This window comes from Felis catus, chromosome B1 (assembly GCF_018350175.1).
Source record: "Felis catus isolate Fca126 chromosome B1, F.catus_Fca126_mat1.0, whole genome shotgun sequence".
Lineage (NCBI taxonomy): Eukaryota > Metazoa > Chordata > Mammalia > Carnivora > Felidae > Felis > Felis catus.
This window is the reverse complement of record NC_058371.1, coordinates 39,760,402-39,784,422: the sequence shown is the minus strand read 5'-3', so window position 1 is coordinate 39,784,422 and position 24,021 is coordinate 39,760,402. Positions and strand designations below refer to the sequence as shown.

The 24,021-nt window shown below is 42.8% G+C and overlaps 1 protein-coding gene across 4 annotated transcripts in view; it reads left to right on the top strand.

The window, feature by feature from the left end:
• The first annotated feature begins 5,010 nt into the window (after nucleotides 1-5,010).
• HGSNAT (heparan-alpha-glucosaminide N-acetyltransferase) overlaps nucleotides 5,011-24,021 on the top strand; it is a 52,706-nt gene continuing 33,695 nt past the window's right edge. For 2 of the 4 annotated variants that reach the window (XM_023252546.2, XM_023252545.2), the window contains exon 1: nucleotides 5,012-5,251. In XM_023252546.2, coding sequence (XP_023108314.2) covers nucleotides 5,032-5,251 — 220 coding nt within the window. In that variant the 5' untranslated portion in view covers nucleotides 5,012-5,031. Of the gene's footprint in view, nucleotides 5,252-24,021 lie in introns of all 4 variants that reach the window. The other 2 variants (XM_045055459.1, XM_023252547.2) reach the window with 2 other exon arrangements.

Sequence of the window (24,021 nt, the reverse complement as noted above, 5' to 3'; positions counted from 1 at the left end):
ATTCCTCCAAATCTGCTTCTTCAATGTTTCTTACATCTATAAATGGCATACAATCCATTTGATTTCCCAAGGCAGAAATCTGGTTTATATACTATCAAATGCAACCATTTTGTACATCTCAGTGAGTTTTGATACATTTCTGTACTCCTGTCACCACTGCTACAGATGAAACACAAAACATTTCTATCCCCTGTAATTTCCTGTGTCCCTTCATGTTCAATCTTTCCCCCACTACTGGCCCCATGAGAGAACTCTGCTTTCTTCCTAGAAAGATTAGAATTTATTTTCCAGAGTTTCATATAAATGGAACTATATAATATAGTATATTCCTTTTTTTTAAGATTTTATTTTATTTAAAAAAAAAATTTTTAACATTTATTATTTTTGAGAGAGCACAAGTGGGGGTGGGAGCAGAGAGAGAGTGGGAGACACAGAATCTGAAGCCTGCTCCAGGCTCGGAGGTGTCCCCTCAGAGCCTGATGCGGAGGCTCCAACTCACGAACTGTGAGATCATGACCTGAGCTGAAGTTGGCCGCTTAACCCACTGAGCCACACAGGCACCCCAAGATTTTATTTTTAAGTAATCTCTACACCCAACATGGAGCTTGAACTCAACAACCCTGAGATCAAGAGCTGTATGCTCTACCGACTGAACCAGCCAGGCACTCCAGTATATACCTTCTTGTGTCTGTCTTTTTTCATTAAGTGTAATGTTCTTGAGATCTATTCCTGTTGTATGTATTAGTAGCTTATCCCTTTTTATTGGTGAGTAGTATTCCATTGTTTGTATATACCATAATCTGTTCATCCATTCATCTGCTGATGGACATGGGTGTTTTCCAGTTTGGCGATATCATGAATAAAATTGTTGTAACATTCAAATACAAGTCTTTGTGTAGACTTTGCATATTTACCCATTTGTCTTGGGTAAATACCTAGGAGTGGTCATATGTAAGTATATGTTTCACTTTACAAGAAACTTCTGAGCTGTTTTCCAAAGCAGTTGTAACATTTTACATTTCTATTAGCAATGGATTCTATTAGCAACCTTTTTTTTTTTGCCAACCTTTTAATTATTATCAACCCATTTAATTTTAGCTATTCCAGTGGATGTGAGGTAGTATCTCATTGTAGTTTTAATTTTCATTTCCCTGAAGACAAATGATGCTAAGACATTTTCATATGTTTATTGGCCATTCATATACCCTCTTTGATGGAGAGTTTAAATCTTTTGCCCATTTTTAATTTTTTAAAGTTTATTTATTTATTTTGAGAGAGAGAGAAAGAGCACAAGCCAGGGAGGGGCAGAGAGAAGGAGAGACAGAATCCCAAGCAGGCTCCACACCATCAGTGCAGAGCCCAATGTTGGGTTCACCTATGACAATGAGGTCATGATCTGATCCAAGATCAAGAGTTGAATGCTTAACCAACTGAACCTACCCAGACACCCTTGCCCATTTTTAAATAGTCATTTGCTTATTACTGAATTGGAATTGGAATTAAGAGCCTGTTACCAAATATGTTTTCCAAATCTTTTCTCACAGTCAGTGGCTTTCCTTTTCTTTTTCTTAAGTGTCTTTGTCTTTTTTTTTTTTTGTAGTGTCTTTAATTTTTAAAAAAATGGTTTATGTGGGGTGCCTGGGTGGCTCAGTCAGTTGAGCATCTGACTTTGGCTCAGGTCGTGATCTCACAGTTTGTGAGTTCGAACCCCACGTCAGGCTCTGGTGCTGACAGCTCAGAGCCTAGAGCCTGCTTCAGATTCTGTGTCCCCCTTTCTTTCCACCCCACCCCTGCTTGTGCTTTGTCTCTCTCTTTCAAAAATGAATAAACATTAAAAAAAATTTTTTTTAATCAAAAAATGGTTTATGTACTATTTAAGAAGTCTTTTACCCAACACCTAACTGATTTGCCTTTTAATAAACAGTATACGGGAGTGGGGTTGGGTGGATAGGAAAGAAAAGTAAATCCTTGCTTAATCCAAGGTCATAAATATTTTTCTCCTATTTTTTTTTACAGAAGTTTTATAGTTTATATATAGTTTTATAGCTTTTATATTAATCTAGTTTTGTGTGTTTGGGTTTGTTGTTGTCGTTTGTTTTGGTATATGGTATGAGGTAGGGGTCAAGGTTCATTTTTTCCCCATGTGAATCATTTAATTGTGGCATCATTTGTTGAAAAGAATATCCTTTCCCCTATTAAGTTCCTTTGGTACCATGGTGAAAACCCAGTTTTATGTGTTTATTTCTAGGCTGTCTATGCTCTTCTTTGATCTGTATTATCCTTATGCCAAAAACAAACACTATCTTGATTACTATAGTTTTATAATAAGTCTTGAAATCAGATTATGTAATTCCTACAAATTTGTATTCAAAATAATTTTGGCTATTCTAGGTCCTTTGGATTTCCCTATAAATTTTGGAATCATTTGTCAATTTCTACACACATGCAAAACAAAAACAAAAACAAAGAAACAACCCTGCTGGAATTTTGATTGTGATTGATCAGTTTGGAGAGAATTGCATCTTAACAGTAAAGATACTTTCATTTATTTATTTTAAAAAGTTTATTATCTGAGAGAGTTTTTTTTTTTTCCTGCACATGTTTCCTTCACATGTAAAATGTGAATGCAAATCACAGGCATCTCTTCTGCAAAGGGGCTTTAAGAGCATTTGTTACATTATCTTCCCAATGCTTCAGTAATGGTAGAAACTCTTATTGAGGTGAAGCATTGGACATAAGTGTGAGCAAGAAATGAACTTTTGTTGAGATAAGTCCAGGGATTTGGGGGCTGTTCATTATAGCCTAACTGAGAAAGGTCTTAGCCTCAGGACAAACTCTTTGCCTTTAAGGAGTTTACATTTTGGTGCAAGAGAAACAGATAAATCCACATTACAATGTCAGGTAGAAATGAGCACAACACAGAAAACAAAGCAGATACAGTGACATAGAGGGTTAGAGAATGGTTTAACTTTAATGGGGAAGGCTTCCTTGAAAATAGAACAGTTGAGCTGAGACCTGAAGTGAGGGAAGGAACCACGAGGTGGGTGCCTGGTGGAAGGGTAGACAGTCATGCACTAAGACGGGAACTCCAGACTCTCCTGGGCATGGGAGATTAGGACAAAGCTGAAAGAGCAGTCCTCAAGGTGAGAAGAGAGAAGGGCACATCTACCCAATGGCCCTTGTGGGCCATTCTGGTTCTGTGGGAACCAGAAGCAGCTGCTGGACAGTAGACAACTTGTCAGCAATGGTCTTGCCAGACTGCTTAGACACCACTGTCCCATGACTTGAGATTTTGAACAGTGGGACAAAGAACAAAGAGGGAGTAACTGAACTTTTTCCTGACATTCAGGCAGGCTTGTTTTCTCTGAGAAAAATAATGTCCTGACCTTTGTGAGACTTCATGACCATTATTTTCTTGAAAGTTATTCTCCACCTTTAAAATTCATCAACAGCTTGCTACTGTCCTTAGGAAGGAAGCCAAACTCAACTCTGTTGTCTAGCTCTGTCACAGAATTCTGCTTCAGTCACACTAGGTTTCTTTTAGTTCCTGCACTGGGCCCTCCTTTCTCAGAGCCTTTGCAAAAGCTGTTCCTTCTGTTAGGAACATTCTTCATCCCCTGTCCTGGCTAACATCCCTCAAACGCAGTTTAAAGGTCAGTCCTCCTGGGAGTCTTCCCAGACTAGTTTCGGTGCTTCTGTCAAATGTTATCTTAGCATCTTGTTCTTCTACCAACATAGCACTCATCATACTGTATTGTAGCTTTAAAACTTGTCAAGTAAGTCAGACACACAGAGAAGTATAAAAAATAAGAGAGCACCATATATGCCTGTCACCTTAGTTAAGCAAGGGAACATTGCCAGCTGAAGCCCATCGTGATAACATTTTGCTCTCTCCCTACTCCCAACCATTACTTGAATTTAGTGTTTATCTTTCCATATGTCTCTATACTTTTATTACTTAGGCAAATAATCTAAAGAACACATAGTACTTTTTTCTTGGCTTTACACTTTACATATAAATTATTACAAAGGTATTTCTGCAACTCGCATTTACTCCTCAGCCTTATTTTTGTGATTCAACCATGTTGATACTTGCAACTCTAGGTCATTTCTACAGCTGTATATATTATACAATTTGCCCGTTTTCTCCTCTGATTGGCATTTATTTATTTAAAAAAAAAAGCTTTGTGCTTTAAATTTATTTTAACGTTTATTCATTCTTGAGAGACAGAGCGCAAGCTCAGGAAGGGGAGAGAAAGAGAGAGACACAGAATCTGAAGCAGGCACCGGGCTCTGAGCTGTCAGCACAGAGCCTGATGTGGAGCTGGAACTCACAAACTGTGAGATCATGACCTGAGCTGAGGTCGGATGCTTAACCGACTGAGTCACCCAGGCGCCCCCCCCCCCCCCCCCCGTTAGACATTTAGAGTGTTTATAGATTTTTGCAATTTCAAACCACTCTGCTACAAGCATTATTGTACCTGTCCCCTTATACGAACGACAGTTTCTCCGGACATATTGCTAGGAGTGCAACTGCGGAGTCATAGTACCTGCGAGCCTCTTTGTATCAGAGACTCTTCAAAGTGGTGGTACCACATAGTGGCTTCGAAAGCGCATCTCTCTGCACGGTGAACGCCTTGGGGTCTGGGACTCCGCCTGTCTTACCATGGCATTTCCAGAACTGTGAGCAGCGGACACTAACAGCCGTTTGTGTGAATGACTGGACCCAGGAACTGAGCAGAATGTTGCTCAGGGGGGTGGCCAGAGACTGGGGAGCAATGGCTCGAAGCCTGCAGGAGGTCTCTCCCCCCGCGACAAAGAATAATGCGCGAAGGGTGCGAATGTGAACTCCTCGGTGAGCGCGTCCCCCAGCCCCCGCAGCGACCGGCCCCGCCCCCCGCAGCGACCGGCCCCGCCTCACGCCGGGACAGGCCCCCGGTCCCTCCCTCGCGGGCCGTCCCGCCCCCAGCTCCGGCTTTGCCCCCGCCCCCGCGGGTGACTCAGGCTGTGACGGCAGCCGGGAAGGAGGCGATGACGGGCGCGCGGCCGTGCGCCGCGGAGGAGCGCAGGTCCCGGGAGCGCGGCAGCTGCGGAGGAGCGGCGGCCGAGGCGGCGGCGGGCGGCATGAACGGGGCGCGGGGCGCTGGCCGGGCGCTGGCCGCGCTGCTTCTGGCCGCGTCGGTGCTGAGCGCCGCGCTGCTGGCCCCCGGAGGCTCTCCGGAGTACGGTGCCGAGGCCGCCCCGCCGCGAGGTGAGTGCGCGCCGCGGCTCGGGCCCGGCCGGCTCGGCGGACCACGCGCCGCTGCGCCCCCTCCCGCCGCCGGTTCCGCGGGGGGCGCGCCGCAGGCGAGCGCTTGGAAAAAGCAAGTCTCCGGAACTAGTTGTTTCCTCTGCGTTGTAGTGAGCGTCCCCGGACCAGGATTCTCTCGGTGTAACCGTGTTTGGCCGTTGTCGCAGGCACCGCGCGGGGCGGCGTCGCGGGCCCAGGGGAGTAGTGCAGTGTGTGTGTGTGTGTGTGTGTGTGTGTGTGTGTGTGTGTGTGTGTTGGGGAGGCCCACCCGGAAGGGAAAGACGCGGGAGCGCTGCAGGCCGCGGGGAGAGCCAAGGAGCTGACCAGCCAAGCGCTCCCTCACGCACCCCCGAGGCTGCGGGGCGCCGAGGTCTCCGGGCGAATTTTGTCTAAATAGTAAAATGTCTGTGATTGGAAGACCTGTTACTCCCCAAATGCAAAGCTAAATAAGAGATGCACTGGCCAAGAAGCTGGTGTATCCAGCATTCAGTCCTCATCTAGCCTATGGTTTGCAGGGACTTCTGCGCAAATGAAGTCCGTTCCCCGAAGAGGACGGAGAACTTGGCGGGTGGCGTCCTGCGCGGTGGGATGGCAGGAGCGCGGGCCGCTGCCCTGCCAGGCCGCTGGAATTGCGGGGCACCAGAGCACGGCAGCCACAGTCCGCAGCCGGATGGCGAAAAGCCTCCCGCCGTGCTGGGATTAAACTCCCGAGTAAATGTCCGACGTAGAGTAAAAACTCATAGCGGCGCGGGGAGGGTGTTGACTGCCGGAGCTGGTTGTCCAAACTCGAAACCAATCTCGAGGGCCCTTAGGGAGATTTTACAGCTACGGGGATGCCAGGGACAGTTGATGTCGCGGTTTGCAGGAGCCCTGCGGTTTTGCTGGGAAGCCGCGGAACCAGGTCTTTGGCCTGGGAGGGGCTGGACGGGGTATTTTGCTGGGGGTGATTTTACTGTGTGGCTGGGAGTAGAAGCATCAGCTCCTCTAGTGTTTTCCTAATTTGCCTGGTCTGGGGGCGGGGTGGGGAGGATGGTGAAAAATAAAGTCCACGGCTTCCCCTAGACCCCCTGAAAGGAGAATCCCAGGGCCCCAGAAGATGATGGTCCCCAGCCCCTCCCCAGGGGATTCAGGGATTGTGGGGAGCAGTCAACTGCAGCAAACACTATTTGGTCAGGGTTTGGGGAAAGGTCTGCCTGTAACCTGCCTGTCTTCCCCTCATCCCACCCCCTTTTCTGTATCCGAATAGGGGGGTCTTGGTGTCAGTGTGTGTAGTTCAGACTACCTTTCCTCCCCAATCAGAATCTTGTAGGACAAAGACAGAATGCATTTTGGAAAAGCATTGTAGCTGATTACATTTTGTATTACTGCTTCCCCCATCCCCGACCTCAAGTCTCGGTACTCCCCTTCTTTGATAATGGAGGAAAGGGACCCTTAGAGATTACATAATCAGTCCATTCACAAGTTGTCAGGGAAAGATCCTGTGCAAGGCTTTTTCTTTGTGCTTTAGCACCAGTTAATAACCATAATTATTTTAGGAAAAAGGTGGTTTGTAAATAGTAACTCTATGTAGTGAGGGAGAACATATGAATATTCCTCTTTTTTTTTTTTAAGTTTATTTATTGATTTTGAGAGGGGAGAGGAGCAGAGAGAATCCCAAACAGGCTCTGCACTCTCAAAGCAGAGTTCCATGCAGGATCCAAAGTCACAAACAGTTAGATTGTGACCTGAGCTAAAGTCGGTCCAACTGACTAAACCACCCAGGGGCTCCACATATTAATATTCTTAGGTGATCCACTCCAGAACCTTCATGAAGCTGTGTTGAGAGGACAGCTAGGCTTTTAGTGCCACCTGGAGTCCAGGTTTGGGTTGGACAGCTTCCTACTAAGAACTCCATCTTCATATGATTTGAGGACTCAAGTTTACTTTGAAAGAAAAAAATAAATAAATAGAGTATGTCTTCAAAAATTTGCCCCGCAGGGGTGGCTTAGTCAGTTAAGCATCCAGCTTGGGCTCTGTTCATGATCTCGTGGTTTGTGGGTTTGGCCCCTGCATCCTGCTCTGCACTAACAGTGTGGAGCCTGCTTGGGATTCTCTCTCTCCCTCTCTCTCTGCCCCTCCCCCACTCACACTTCTGCTCTCTCTCAAAATAAATAAATAAACTTAAAAAAAAAAAAGAATTCCTCCCCCCCCCCCCCCACTTGAGCAGAGAGCTAGAACCATAAATTAAATATTTAGAAACAAAAGTCTCCTATACAAACAGCATAGTTACTTGGGTACCTATTGAAGGATGACTTTATTTGGTGTATGTCCTCACCAAGACATTGTGGACAGGAGAGGAGGAGAGAATTGTTCTTTTGTATATAAAGCTTCTTATGTGTTGTCCTGGTATTTCTAAGGTCAGCAGTATCACAAGTTGGCAGCTTTTTCTTGAAACTGAGCATTTAAATTCAATTTAGATGTCATATTGGATGGTTTGGGTGTTGCATCCTTATGATGACAATTAAGAACAGTCAGAGTCTGAAATTCATATGGAAAATTGAAGCATAAAACAAGAACCTTACTCTACCCCCTACTAAGGACTCATAGGAAACTGAATAAAAGCATTAGTTATTCCAACTATGAAGGGATGATGATATATAAAACAATTATAAAGGAAAAGGTCAGTGGATAGTGACCATAAATTTGAAAATGAAAACTATCAAAATTGAACCAGGGAAGCTAAAGAGAAGTATTTGAAAACATGGTATGATGTGTTTGTATGACAGGTATGACAGAGGATTTAATATCTGTGCTATGTAAAGAAATGATACAAATCCCAAGAAGAGTGCCAAGATGGAAGGGGTGTTAAATAATAAAAACCCACCTGAGTAAATATAAAGAGCAAATTGTCTTTATTTAATAATTCATGATTGGGAGGGGGGATGGGCTAAATGGGTAAGGGACATTAAGGAATCTACTCCTGAAATCATTGTTGCACTATGTGATAACTAATTTGAATGTGAATTTAAATAAATGAATAAATACATAATTCATGGTATCCTGTCTAACAAATAGAAAGGAGCTCCCTCAAGCTGCAGGAAAGGAAAGGTTTTTAAAGGGAGAGAGAGAGAGAGGAAAAAAGGAAATCATTAGCAAAGAATGCATGTTAGGCCAGGATGCTCTCCCAGGGGTAATGCAAAGGGACCCTCAGTGGATTGATTACCCTTGGGTGCTGACCAGGAAATTCCAAGTTGCCTAAAGGTCACTTTTCTGGGAGAGGGTGAAGCTGCAGGTAGTTCAGGTATTAAGTCTTGGTGGGGTGTAGCATGAGTGACTCCATTTTGGGCTTGCTATCTCTTTTCTAACCATTTTCACTGTTTGATCAGACTCTCAGCTTAACTAAGAGATGTGATCAAAGCATAAGGCGCTAATGCCACGCTCAGCTCTGCAGTTCTCGCAGCTTTTTATGAAGTTTTGTTGCTACTTTCGGTGGTATCCATAGGTCATGACTGATTTTTTGTTTTTGTTTTAATTTCTGTGATATTCATAGGCCACATCTTCAAGGTTTACAATCTTTAAGTTGGTCATTCTCTTCACTCCTTTTCTGATGTTCTTATATTAAGGAGATCATTTTCTTGCTGCTTAGTGGCTGCAAACATGTATTGAGAGCTTTTAAGAGTATATAATGTGCCAGGGAAATTACTAAGATTATTATAAGCAGGGTAATTCTCAATGTCTGGAGTGCATTTCAGACCCAAACCAGTTGAAATCAAAATCAAATAAGTCAGAGAAAGACCCTGTTGAAGGAGTCACCTTTGTAAGCCAAGTCGCTTGCTCAGTGATCTTATGTAATTGAGTTTCAACTTCCCCAAAAGTATTAATTCAGGTGCAGTAGGTGGTTTTGGCCACAGTACAGACAACTCTTTTCTTGGCTAAAATATAACTAAGGGCTATCCTATTATCAAGTACAACTTTGGCCAAAGAGGCTAAGGATCTTTATTGGGCAGCTATTGTCTTGGCAATAAATTCTGCACAAACCTTAACCATTAAGGAGAGGCTTCTGATCATATTCTCGTTTACACTTAAACTCCTACCCAGGGAAGTATGACCCTGTCAAAGGAAGTGAGTGTAAGTCATGAATGCCTCCTGGTAATTCCTTTCTAACTTGACAATGTAAATCCAGGGGTGTGGACCATTGAGGTGTGGTAGTTCATTTGTGGTAAGTTCAGTAAGCTAAACTAAGAGTCGTTGACCAGCTTTGTAGGCATTCATAATGATAACCACAACAGACGAAGACAAACTCTGTTGGGGCACATATCACTTCCCACTATGGTGGCGCTGTTAATGGGTTCATTCACAGGGATTGTTTGTATGTGCCTGTTCAAGTCAAAGAGTCAACTAGGTTTCCTCCTTAGCCTAAAATATAAAGTTATTCTCAATTCTTAGAGTTACCCACCTTAGCAATGGCCTGGGAGATACAGATAATGGCATTCTTTCCAGGCCAGTGCCAGAGTAAAAGACAGTAAAGGGAAGACGGGAGGGTTTCATGTTTAGTTAAAGTATGAAGTCTTGATCTGGCATCTTGGGAGGAAGCGGTCTGCTTTGATGTCAGCTCCTTCTCTTTCTGTTCAATTTGATTTGGAGGTCTCCAGTGCTTGAGAAGGACCATGTGTCAGGTGGAGCCTACTTCCTCAGTGAGATGTGTATCTAAGGTCTAAGCCCCTGCAGTCTGGCTGCCATCTGGGTGGTGAGGAGGACCTGGTGTAGTCCCTTCCAAGGAGGCTCAAGGGCAGTCTTTTTTCTTGGTGATTCCAAATCAGAAGGGTAAGGGAAAATTGCAAACATTAGTTTGGAGGGTTGAGCCAAATTATTGAGGAAACTAGAAGAATTCAGGATCTAGTCCACTTTATAACAGAACCTCAAAGACAATTAACAGAATTAAACTCTAATATAGACAAAGGTGTAAACATAACTTCTTCTCTCTACAATTACCTTATTTATTTATTTATTTATTTATTTATTTATTTATTTTTATTTTATTTTATTTTATTTTTTATTTTAACTTGCTTTATTTTTTATATATTTTTAAATTTATATCCAAATTAGTTAGCATATAGTGCAACAATCATTTCAGGAGTAGATTCCTTAGTGCTCCTGTCCCATTTAGCCCATCCCCCCTCCCACAACCCCTCCAGTGACCCTCAGTTTGTTCTCCATATTTATGCATCTCTTATGTTTTGTCCCCCTCCCTGTTTTTATATTATTTTTGTTTCCCTTCCCTTATGTTCATCTGTTTTGTCTCTTAAAGTCCTCATATGAGTGAAGTCATATGATCTTTGTCTTTCTCTAATTTCACTTAGCATAATGCCCTCCAGTTCCACGTAGTTGCAAATGGCAAGATTTCATTCTTTTTGATTGCTGAGTAATACTCCATTGTGTGTATATATATATATATATATATATATATATATATATATATATACACACCACATCTTTATCCATTCATCCATAGCTGGACATTTGGGCTCTTTCCATACTTTGGCTATTGTTGACACTGCTGCTATAAACATGGGGGTGCATGTGTCCCTTCAAAACAGCACACCTGTATCCCTTGGATAAATGCCTAGTAGTGCAATTGCTGGGTCGTAGGGCACTTCTATTTTAGTTTTTTGAGGAACCTCCATACTGTTTTCCAGAGTGGCTGCACCAGCTTGCATTCCCACCAACAATGCAAAAGAGATCCTCTTTCTCTGTATCCTTGCCAACATCTGTTGTTGCCTGAGTTGTTAATGTTAGGCATTCTGACAGGTGTAAGGTGGTATCTCATTGTGGTTTTTTATTTGTATTTCCCTGACGATGAGTGATGTTGAGCATTTTTTCATGTGTCAGTTGGCCATCTGGATGTCTTCTTTGGAGAAGTGTCTATTCATGTCTTTTGCCCATTTCTTCACTGGATTCTTTGTTTTTTGGGTATTGAGTTTGATAAGTTCTTTATAGATACTGGATACTAAGCCTTTATCTGATATGTCACTTGCAAATATCTTCTCCCATTCTGTCAGTTGTCTTTTAGTTTTGCTGATTGTTTCTTTCACTGTGCAGAAGCTTTTTATTTTGATTAGGTCCCAATAGTTCCTGTTTGCTTTTGTTTCCCTTGCCTCCAGAGAGACATGTGTTGAGTAAGAAGTTGCTGCGGCCGAGGTCAAAGAGGTTTTTGCCTGCTTTCTCCTCGAGGATTTTGATGGCTTCCTGTCTTACATGGAGGTCTTTCATCCATTTTGAGTTTATTTTTGTGTATGGTGTAAGAAAGTGGTCCAGATTCATTTTTCTGCATGTCGCTGTCCAGTTTTCCCAGCACTACTTGCTGAAGAGACTGTCTTGATTCCATTGGATATTCTTTCCTGCTTTGTCAAAGATTAGTTGGCCATACGTTTGTGGGTCCATTTCTGAGTGCTCTATTCTGTTCCACTGATCTGAGTGTCTGTTCTTGTGCCAACCCTCATTTTTTATAATAAAATTAATTTGTTTGCATTAAACTTTGCCTGATTATTTTCTTTCTTTTTTTAGTTTTTTAAAATATTTTTTTTATTTTTGAGAGAGCGAGACAGAGCATGAGCAGGGGAGGGGCAGAGAGAGACGGAGACACAGAATCTGAAGCAGGCTCCAGGTTCTGAGCTGTTAGCACAGGGCCTGATGACAGGGCTTGAACTCACGAACTGTAAGATCATGACCTGAGCCGAAGTCAGATGCTTAACGGACTTGAGCCACCCAGGCACACCACCTGATTATTTTCTTAAGTGCAGCAAGATAATTGACCATATAGGGGCACTTAGGTGGCTCAGTCAGGTAAGCGTCTGACTCTTGGTTTTGGCTCAGGTTATGATTTTGAGGCTTACGAGTTTGAGCCCACTGTCTGGCTCTGTGCTGACAGTGTAGAGCTTGCTTGGGATTCTCTCTCTCTCTGCCTTTTCAGCCCCTCTCCTGCTCTCTCTCTCAAATATAAATAAATGAACTTTAAAAAAAAGTTAGATATAGCATTTTTTCTTTTTTTAAAAAAATATTTATTTAGGTAAGCTCTATGCCCAGTGTGGGACTTGAACTCATGACCCTGAGATCTAGAGTTGTATGCTCTACCAACTGAGGCAGCCAGGTGCCCTCCCCTCTTAAAAAATTTTTTTTTTGGACCATATAAGCTCTTTTTAAAAATATTTTTTTAATGTTTATTTTTGAGGTGGGGGGAGGGGCAGTGACAGTGGGACAGAGGATCCGAGGTGGGCTCTGAGCCTATAGCAGACAGCCTGATGTGGGGCTTGAACCCATGAACCACGAGATCATTACCTGAATGGAAGTCCAGCACTTAACTGACTTAGCCACCCAGGCGCCCTCATATAAGCTCTTTTTATTACTACTTTGCTGGAACCTTGTAAGCAAGGTTAGGGCAACTTTTCCAAGAGGCTTTATTGGCTCTGCAAAGTCAGCCTTAGTTCTTTAAAGCTACTTGGTCATATCTAAGTCTATGCATATCTCTTTCAAATATGACATGCTGGTCAAAGCTTTAATTACATGGCCAGTATTTCCAATGGTATCTGGTTATAAGGATTAGACTCTTATTGAATCTATGTAAATAACTAACTATATTGCCATGAAAAGAATACTCAAGAACTTTCCAATTCTGGAGGAATCAGGTAGGGAGAAAAAGTCAGTGTTTCATCTTTGTTCACAAAGGTATATCTTATCAAATTATTGATACTTTAAGAGAAAAAAGAAAAAAGGTTTCCTAAAATCTGGAAAAGCCAGCAGTTTTAAACAAGATGTCATAAAAATTAAAATATCCTCCTTGGTGCATTCAGTCCTATGTTATTCTTTTTTGCTTGAATACTGTTTTTCCACTAATTCTGGAAATTCTTACCCAGTTCAGTTGCATGATCTGAAAGTTATTAGAAACCTGTATTTTACACCACTTGTCAGATTCTTTTCCATGAATTTCTCTGAAAATGAAACACATTTGCAGGAAGCTTTTGTAGAAGCATTTCAATAAAACAGTAACTCTGTAAATGACAAAAGATTTTAAAATGTCTATTGTTAGAGAGCTGATGAAAGTTCATTACAATGGAATTGACAAGGAAATTCGGTTATTTTTGTGAATACATTTTAAGATAGTAACTAGAATTACAAATGTTAACATTATATCAATACCTATTAGATCTTCAGGAATTTCATACAGTTTTTGGAACACTTATATTCATAACATATGCACACAAATATAATCTAAGAAGACTTAACATCACCTGTTTGACAATACCTCCCATGTAATTTAACATACCAGATAAGCCTATTTAGTTCACATCTTCCCTTTTATAAAGAGAAAACAAATCCTTTGAGATGTTCCAGGGACCATCTGGAAAACCCAAAGTGGGTTCAAGGTCAAAAAGACTTCATTTAGAATTTGATTTTGTGGAAGTTTGTTAAAAATATCAAAAGGTTTAGGGGTGCCTGGGTGGCTCAGTCAGTTAAGCATCCAACTTCAGCTCAGGTCATGATCTAGTGATTCATGAGTTCCAGCCCCGCATTGGGCTCTGTGCTCATACCTCAGAGCTTGGGGCCTGTTTCTGATTCTGTGTACCTCCCCCCCCCCCCGCCCTTCCCCCACTTGCACTCTGTCTCTCAAAAATAAATAAACATTAAAAAAATTTTTTTTGTTTAAATATCAAAAGGCTTGGGACACCTGTGTGGCTCAGTTGGTTAAGCGTCTGACTCTTGATTTCAGCTCAGGTCATGATCTCACCGTTTGTGAACTCAAGCCTTGCATTGGGCTCTGCACTGACAGTGTGGATCCTGCTTGGGATTCTCCTTCTCTCTCTCTCTCTCTCTCTCTCTGCTCCTTCCCAACTCATGCACTTTGTCTCTCTCTCTGTCTCTCTCACTCAAAATAAATAAATAAACTTAAAAAAATATCAGAAGTTTTAGATATGTCATCAACTGATGGAGGAGTTTCTTAGAGCCAGATCAATAGCTAAGAGGGATGTGCAGTGATGGGGTTGGGGTTGTGTGGTGTTTTCATGGTGCACCTCATTGTGCAGAATTTTTCTTGTGCTTGGTGGGTGATGTAGTGTCAACCTAACTGGTTCTGTGACCAGCTCATCCTAACACAGGTGTCTTTGGGCTAAGTGGTAAGTGTTCTAACAGCTCTTAAATGCTTGACTTGTGCTCACCAATTTTTGTGACTCTTTTGGCCTGCAAGATTCCCATTACCAATTAATCTTTATGTCATGTACATATTAACAGAAAGCAGTAGTATCTGAGGAACTGAAAGTGGACATCAGCATAACCAAAGATCTGGGGACTGGGGAAAGTGTCCAACCACCAGACCTCAAAGAATGGGGACCGCGGACTGATTCTAAACAAATGGAGAACTGCAGCTGTGGCTGAGTCTGAAAACAGAACCAAAACCTGGGGAGTGGAAGTTTCTGCGAAATGGCTAATACAAGGCCCTGTGTTTTACTAGCAGCAGTCCCCGAGGATCCTCGAGCTGGGCAAAGGGTTGAATGAGCAAACCCCAACAAATGGGGATTACAGGCTGGGGGCTCCCCGTGGTGGGGAACTGTGGGTAGTGGTGCGCAGTTACTGCTGTTAACTGTGCACCACTGCCCACAGTTCCCACATAGATCGTGGGCTAGGATTAAGGGCTGGGGTTTTCCACTCAAAAACTCTGGAATTGCGGACTGAAGAGCCAATTAGATTGAGAGCTTGATGCAGAGAGTGGAGCACAGAACCAAAAGAGAAGTTACCCATGGCTCTTGGACATGGTGAGGAAGAACGTGAGTTCAGAGTGTATGTGGGGTACCATGCTCATGTTTCTCAGTTTCCTCGAAGCCGTCGAAGTCTCCTTCAGTCCCCACTGCCACGAAATCTGTTAAATAACAGAAATTCAACTGAGTAAATTTCAATATCATCTAGCAAATAATGTAGAAAGGAACTTCACTGAGCTGCAGAAAAGGAAAGTTTTTAAAGGTGGAGAGGGAGAGGAAAAAGGAAATTATTCATAAAAATGAATTGTTTTAGGCCAGGTCACCTTCCTAAGGGCAACAGAAGGGGTCTATCAGCAGATTACCTCCTGGTGCTGACTGGGAAGTTCCAGATTGCCTGGTTGAAAGTCCCATTTCTGGTAGAAGCTGAAGCTGCAGTTAGGTTAGGTTAGATATGTCTTGGTGGGGTTTAGCATGAGTGACTCCATCTTGGGCCTGCTGTCTCCTTTCTAATGTGGGTTAAGTGGTTAAATAAATGAACATTCCAACAATTCACGTGAAAGGAAAGTACATAAACATTTGGAAAACATTTCAGAGTTGTTAATCGTTATTTCAAAACTATTTTTAAAATAATAAGAAAATTAGATTTTCTATACATCAGGCTAAAAAGTGAGGGAAAAAATTAAAAGGCTAAAAATCCCTGGCCCAGCTTCGAGGGAACAGATATGTTTACTCTCAGGAGACTGGTAACAGAGGTCAGGTGCTGGTCAGACTGAAGCTTAAGTCCTGGTCGCTAGTGGGTGTCTTTGGGCAAGTTGCTTGACCTCTGCAGGCCTCAGATTCCTCATCCAGAAAATGGAGACCTCAAAAGCTGTTCACAGGGCTGTTGGGGCCTGGTATACATTGAGTGTGTAGTTATTTGTATCACCTGGGAGCCCACAGTCACCACAGTTGTCATTATAAATCACAACTAGAGGATCCTGGGAAGATGGTGGCGTAGGAGGACGCTGGGCTCACCGTGCGTCCTGCTGATCACTTAGATTCCACATACACCTGCCTAAATAACCTAGACAACCGCCAGAAGACTAGCAGAACGGAGCCTCTGGAGCCAAGTGCAGACGAGACGCCCACAGAAGAGGGTAGGAAGGGCGGTGAGGTGGTGCGCGCTCCACGGACTGGTGGGAGGTAGCCGGGGCAGAGGGGCGGCCTGCCGGCCAAGCAGAGCCCCCGAGTCTGGCTTGCAAAAGCGGAGGGGCTGGACGGAGTGTGTTCTGACAGCAAGCCGGACTTGACATCTGGAAGGTTATAAGGTAATAGCACTGCTCGGAGGGCTGGAGGACAACAGGAGGAAGAGTTGTTGAGACCCCGACGACAGAGCTCATCTTGGCGGGGAACAAAGGTGCTCGCCAGCGCCATCTCCCTCGCCCATCCCCCAGCCAAAATCCCAAAGGGAACCAGTTCCTGCCAGGGAACTTCCCTGCACCGTGAAACACCCAAAGCTGTGCTTCTGCAGATCCATCCCTCTGGCGGGTCTGACTCTCTCCTGGGGCCACAGGGCCCCTCCCGAAGCGGATCTCCGAAGCAAAAGTGAGCTGAGCCTGCCCCTCCTGCCCCTGTGCACCTTGCCAATCCACCCCAGCTAATACGCCAGATCCCCAGCACCACAAGCCTGGCAGTGTGCAAGTAGCCCAGACGGGCCATGCCACCCCACAGTGAATCCCGCCCCTAGGAGAGGGGAAGAGAAGGCACATACCAGTCTGACTGTGGCCCTAGCGGTGGGCTGGGGGCAGACATCAGGTCTGACTGTGGCCCCGCCCACCAACGCAAGTTATTCAAGACAGCACAGGGGAAGTGTGCCGGAGTCCCGCACCACTCCAGGGACTATCCAAAATGACGAAACGGAAGAATTCCCTTCAGAAAAACGTCCAGGAAATAACAGCTAACGAACTGATCAAAAATGATTTAAACAATATAACAGAAAGTGAATTTAGAATAATAGACATAAAATTAATCGCTGGGCTTGAAAACAGTATAAAGGACAGCAGAGAATCTCTTGTTACAGAGATCAAAGGACTAAGGAACAGCCAGGAGGAGCTAAAAAATGCTATCAACGAGTTGCAAAATAAAATGGAGACAACTATGGCTCAGATTGAAGAAGCAGAGGAGAGAATAGGTGAACTAGAAGATAAAATTATGGAAAAAGAAGAAGCTGAGAAAAAGAGAGATAAAAAAATCCAGGAGTAAGAGGGGAAAATTAGAGAACTAAGTGATGCACTAAAGAGAAATAATCTACACATAATTGGTATTCCAGAGGAGGAAGAGAGAGGGAAAGGTGCTGAAGGTGTACTTGAAGAAATAATAGCTGAGAACTTCCCTGATCTGGGGAAGGAAAAAGGCATTGAAATCCAAGAGGCACAGAGAACTCCCTTCAGACGTAACTTGAATCGATCTTCTGCAGACATATCATAGTGAAACTGGCAAAATACAAGGATAAAGAGAAAATTCTGAAAGCAGCTAGAGATAAACGTGCTCTAACATATAAAGGGAGACCTATAAGACTTGTGACCGATCTCTCTACTGAAACTTGGCAGGCCAGAAAGGAATAGCAGGAGATCTTCAATGTGATAAACAGAAAAAATATGCAGCCAAGAATCCTTTATCCAGCAAGTCTGTCATTTAGAATAGAAGGAGAGATAAAGGTCTTCCCAAACAAACAAAAACTGAGGGAATTCGTCACCACTAAACCAGCCCTACAAGAGATCCTAAGGGGGATCCTGTGAGACAAAGTACCAGAGACATCGTTATAAGCATGAAACCTACGGACATCACAATGACTCTAAACCCATATCTTTCTATAATAACACTGAATGTAAATGGACTAAATGCATCAACCAAAAGACAGGGTATCAGAATGGATAAAAAAAACAAGACCCATCTATTTGCTGTCTACAAGAGACTCATTTTAGACCTGAGGACACCTTCAGCTTGAGAGTGAGGGGATGGAGAACTATTTATCATGCCACTGGAAGTCAAAAGAAAGCTGGAGTAGCCATACTTAAATCAGACAAACTAGACTTTAATTTTTTTTTAAACGTTTATTTATTTTTGAGACAGAGAGAGAGACACAGCATGAACGGGGGAGGGGCAGAGGGAGAGGGAGACACAGAATCAGAAGCAGGCTCCAGGCTCTGAGCCATCAGCCCAGAGCCCGACGCAGGGCTTGAACTCGCAGACCGCGAGATCGTGACCTGAGCTGAAGTCGGACGCTTAACTGACTGAGCCACCCAGGCGCCCCAGACAAACTAGACTTTAAATTAAAGGCTGTAACATGAAGAAGGGCATTATATAATAATCACAGGGTCTATCCATCAGGAAGAGCTAACAATTATAAATGTCTATGTGCCGAATACAGGAGCCCCCCAAATATATAAAACAATTACTCACAAACATAAGCAACCTTATTGATAAGAATGTGGTAATTGCAGGGGACTTTAACACTCTACTTACAGAAATGGATAGATCATCTAGACATACGGTCAATAAAGAAACAAGGGCCCTGAATGATACATTGGATCAGATGGACTTGATAGATATATTTAGAACTCTGCATCCCAAAGCAACAGAATATACTTTCTTCTCGAGTGCACATGGAACATTCTCCAAGATAGATCACATACTGGGTCACAAAACAGCCCTTCATAAGTATACAAGAATTGAAATCATAGCATGCATACTTTCAGACCACAATGCTATGAAGCTTGAAATCAACCACAGGAAAAAGTCTGGAAAACCTCCAAAAGCATGGAGGTTAAAGAACACCCTACTAAAGACTGAATGGGTCAACCAGGCAATTAGAGAAGAAATTAAAAAATATATGGAAACAAATGAAAATGAAAGTACAACAATCCAAACGCTTTGGGATGCAGCAAAGGCAGTCCTGAGAGGAAAATACATTGCAATCCAGGCCTATCTCCAGAAACAAGAAAAATCCCAAATACAAAATCTAACAGCACACCTAAAGGAAATAGAAGCAGAACAGCAAAGACAGCCTAAATCCAGCAGAAGAGGAGAAATAATAAATATCAGAGCAGAAATAAACAATATAGAATCTAAAAAAACTGTAGAGCAGATCAACGAAACCAAGAGTTGGTTTTTTGAAAAAATAAACAACATTGATAAACCTCTAGCCAGGCTTCTCAAAAAGAAAAGGGAGATGACCCAAACAGATAAAATCATGAATGAAAATGGAATTATTACAACCAATCCCTCAGAGATACAAACAATTATCAGGGAATACTATGAAAAACTATATGCCAACAAACTGGACAACCTGGAAGAAATGGACAAATTCCTAAACACCCACACCCTTCCAAAACTCATTCAGGAGGAAATAGAAAGCTTGAACAGACCCATAACCAGTGAAGAAATTGAATCAGTCATCAAAAATCTCCCAACAAATAAGAGTCCAGGACCAGATGGCTTCCCAGGGGAGTTCTACCAGACGTTTAAAGCAGAGATAATACCTATCCTTCTCAAGCTATTCCAAAAAATAGAAAGGGAAGGAAAACTTCCAGACTCATTTTATGAAGCCAGTATTACTTTGATTCCTAAACCAGACAGAGACCCAGTCAAAAAAGAGAACTACAGGCCAATATCCCTGATGAATATGGATGCAAAAATTCTCAATAAGATACTAGCAAATCGAATTCAACTGCATATAACAAGAATTATTCACCATGATCAAGTGGGATTCATTCCTGGGATGCAGGGCTGGTTCAACATTCGCAAATCAATCAACGTGATACATCACATTAATAAAAGAAAAGATAACCATATGATCCTGTCAATCGATGCAGAAAAGGCCTTTGACCAAATTCAGCAACGTTTCTTTTTTATTTTATTTAAAAAAAATTTTTTTTTCAACGTTTTTTATTTATTTTTGGGACAGAGAGAGACGGAGCATGAACGGGGGAGGGGCAGAGAGAGAGGGAGACACAGAATCGGAAACAGGCTCCAGGCTCCGAGCCATCAGCCCAGAGCCTGACGCGGGGCTCGAACTCCCGGACCGCGAGATCATGACCTGGCTGAAGTCGGACACTTAACTGACTGCGCCACCCAGGCGCCCCCAGCAACGTTTCTTAATAAAAACCCTTGAGAAAGTCGGGATAGAAGGAACATACTTAAACATCATAAAAGCCATTTATGAAAAGCCCACAGCTAACATCATCCTCAATGGGGAAAAACTGAGAGCTTTTTCCCTGAGATCCGGAACACGACAGGGATGCCCACTCTCACCGCTGTTGTTTAACATAGTGTTGGAAGTTCTAGCATCAGCAATCAGACAACAAAAGGAAATCAAAGGCATGAAAATTGGCAAAGATGAAGTTAAGCTTTCACTTTTTGCAGATTACATGATACTATACGTGGAAAATCCGATAGCCTCCACCAGAAGTCTGCTAGAACTGATACATGAATTTAGCAAAGTTGCAGGATATAAAATCAATGTACAGAAATCAGTTGCATTCTTATACGCTAATAATGAAGCAACAGAAAGACAAATAAAGGAACTGATCCCATTCACAATTGCACCAAGAAGCATAAAATACCTAGGAATAAACCTGACCAAAGATGCAAAAGATCTGTATGCTGAAAACTATAGAAAGCTTATGAAGGAAATTGAAGAAGATATAAAGAAATGGAAAAGCATCCCATGCTCATGGATTGGAAGAATAAATATTGTCAAAATGTCAATACTACCCAAAGCTATCTACACATTCAGTGCAATCACAATCAAAATTGCACCAGCATTCTTCTCGAAACTAGAACAAGCAATCCTAAAATTCATATGGAACCACAAAACGCCCTGAATAGCCAAAGTAATTTTGAAGAAGACCAAAGCAGGAGGCATCACAATCCCAGACTTTAGCCTCTACTACAAAGTTGTTATCATCAAGACAGCATGGCATTGGCACAAAAACAGACACATAGACCAATGGAATAGAATAGAAACCCCAGAACTAGTCCCACAAACGTATGGCCAACTAATCTTTGACAAAGCAGGAAAGAATATCCAATGGAAAAATGACAGTCTCTTTAACAAATGGTGCTGGGAGAACTGGACAGCAACATGCAGAAGAATGAAACTAGACCACTTTCTCACACCATTCACAAAAATAAACTCAAATTGGATAAAGGACCTGAATGTGAGACAGGAAACCATCCAAACCCTAGAGGAGAAAGCAGGAAAAGACCTCTCTGACCTCAGCCGTAGCAATTTCTTACTTGACACATCCCCAAAGGCAAGGGAATTAAAAGCAAAAATGAACTACTGGGACCTTATGAAGATAAAAAGCTTCTGCACAGCAAAGGAAACAACCAACAAAACTAAAAGGCAACCAACGGAATGGGAAAAGACATTTGCAAATGACATATCAGACAAAGGGCTAGTATCCAAAATCTATAAAGAACTCACCAGACTCCACACCCGAAAAACAAATAACCCAGTGAAGAAATGGGCAGGAAACATGAATAGACACTTCTCTAAAGAAGACATCTGGATGGCCAACAGGCACATGAAAAGGTGCTCAGCGTCGCTCCTCATCAGGGAAATACAAATCAAAACCACACTCAGATATCACCTCACGCCAGTCAGAGTGGCCAAAATGAACAAATCAGGAGACTATAGATGCTGGAGAGGATGTGGAGAAACGGGAACCCTCTTGCACTGTTGGTGGGAATGCAAATTGGTGCAGCTGCTCTGGAAAACAGTGTGGAGGTTCCTCAAAAAATTAAAAATAGACCTACCCTATGACCCAGCAATAGCACTGCTAGGACTTTACCCAAGGGGTACAGGAGTACTGATGCATAGGGGCACTTGTACCCCAATGTTTATAGCAGCATTCTCAACAATAGCCAAATGATGGAAAGAGCCTAAATGTCCATCAACTGATGAATGGATAAAGAAATTGTGGTTTATATACACAATGGAGTACTACGTGGCAATGAGAAAGAATGAAATATGGCCCTTTGTAGCAACATGGATGGAACTGGAGAGTGTTATGCTAAGTGAAATAAGCCATACAGAGAAAGACAGATACCATATGGTTTCGCTCTTATGTGGATCCTGAGAAACTTAACAGAAACCCATGGGGGAGGGGAAGGAAAAAAAAAAAAGAGGCTAGAGTGGAAGAGAGCCAAAGCATAAGAGACTCTTAAAAACTGAGAACAAACTGAGGGTTGATGGGGGGTGGGAGTGAGGGGAGGGTGGGTCATGGGTATTGAGGAAGGTACCTTTTGGGATGAGCACTGGGTGTTGTATGGAAACCAATTTGACAATAAACTTCATATATTGAAAAAAAAATCACAACTAAAATGGAGAGGATTTTGGCAATGCAGAGCAAAAGCTATTTAAAAAGCTGTAAAATTCGCTCCTGGAAGTTAGGGAATTATGTCGAAAGGAGAACAGGTTAATTTTCAGATGTATGTAGTATCATTTCTTACAACAGGAAAAAAGAGGAAATGGGAAGAAATTGGAAATGAAGTTAAATGAAAAAAGAAGAAACAACCAAAAAATATTCATATGTTTGTAACCCTAATGAAGCTCTGTGTTGGTTAGATGTGGCCTGGACATTGTAATTATCATGTGTTGAATACCTGCTTTGTTTCAGATTCTGTGGCAACACATTACATATATTATTAACTTTAGCCTTCCCAGCAGTACTGTGAAGGACATGCTGTTACAAGTGTGGTTTTTATCAAGAAATGTATGTATTTGGTTTTCATCTTGCACAGGGGCTTCTAAAACACTTGTAATTTCCTCAGTGGAGAGAGCTGCCAAAGTGTTCCTTGTTATGTTAATTAGGTGATCTTTGGCCTCTACTGAAGGGTGGGACTGGTGACCTGGAGAACCCACCCTGTGATTTGAATGTTGGAACTCTCAGTCCCACAGCCAGCATCTGGGGAAGGGAGAGGGGCTGGAGGTTGAATCAGTCATAAACGACCAATGGTTTAATCAATTGCCTTGGTAATGAAGTCTCCATAGAAACTCAAAGGATGGGGTTCAGAGAGCTTCTGGGTTGGTGAACACTTGGAGATTTGGGGAGAGTGGCAGCCTGGGAGAGGACATGGGAGCTCCATACCCTTTTCCTGTGTCTTGCCTTGTGCATCTCTGCCATCTGGCTGTTCCTCAGTTATACCCTCTTATAATACACCAGTAATCTAGTAGTAAAATGTTTCTCTGAGTTCTGTGAGCTGCTCTAGTAAATTAATCAAACGTGAGAAGGGGGCCTTAGGAACCTCCAATCCATAGCTGGTCGGTCTGAAGCACAGGTGGTACCTTGTGCTGGTGACTGACATCTGAAGGCAGAGTCAGTCTTGTGGGACTGAGCCCCTATCTGTGGCATCTGACACTGTCTCCAGGTACATAGTGTCAGAATTGAGTTGAATTGTAGGACACCCAGCTGGTGTCTGAGAATTGCTTGGTAGTGTGGGGACCTTCACCCAACAATGGAAATTGAGTGTAGACCTTTGGACTCTTAATTTATTGATGAGGAAGCTGAGACAGGGTGTGATTCAAATTCCAGTTGGTCTAACTTGGAGTCCAGACACTTAACCCACCATGTTACACCCTTGGTCCCAAACACTGCTTCCACTAGAAGACACTCTTCAGAAGGAAAGGACAGAAAAAGTGAGTATAACTTTCTTTAATGTAGAGGGGGGACAACTTTCAATAGATTATTAAGAGTGATATATTGTGGGTTTTGTATTTACCAAGAGCTAACTAAATAAGGGTACATTGGGTAAACCTTAAAATGAGGGATTTAGGGGCATCTGGGTGGCTCAGTTAGTTAAGTGTCTGACTCTGACTGTTGATTTCAACTCAGGTCATGATCTCATGGTTCTTGAGCCCATGTTGGGCTCTGTGCTGACAGAGTGGAGCCTGCTTGGGATTCTCTCTCCCCCTCTCTCTGCCCCTCCCCTGCTTGTGTGTGCACACACTCTCTCTAAGTA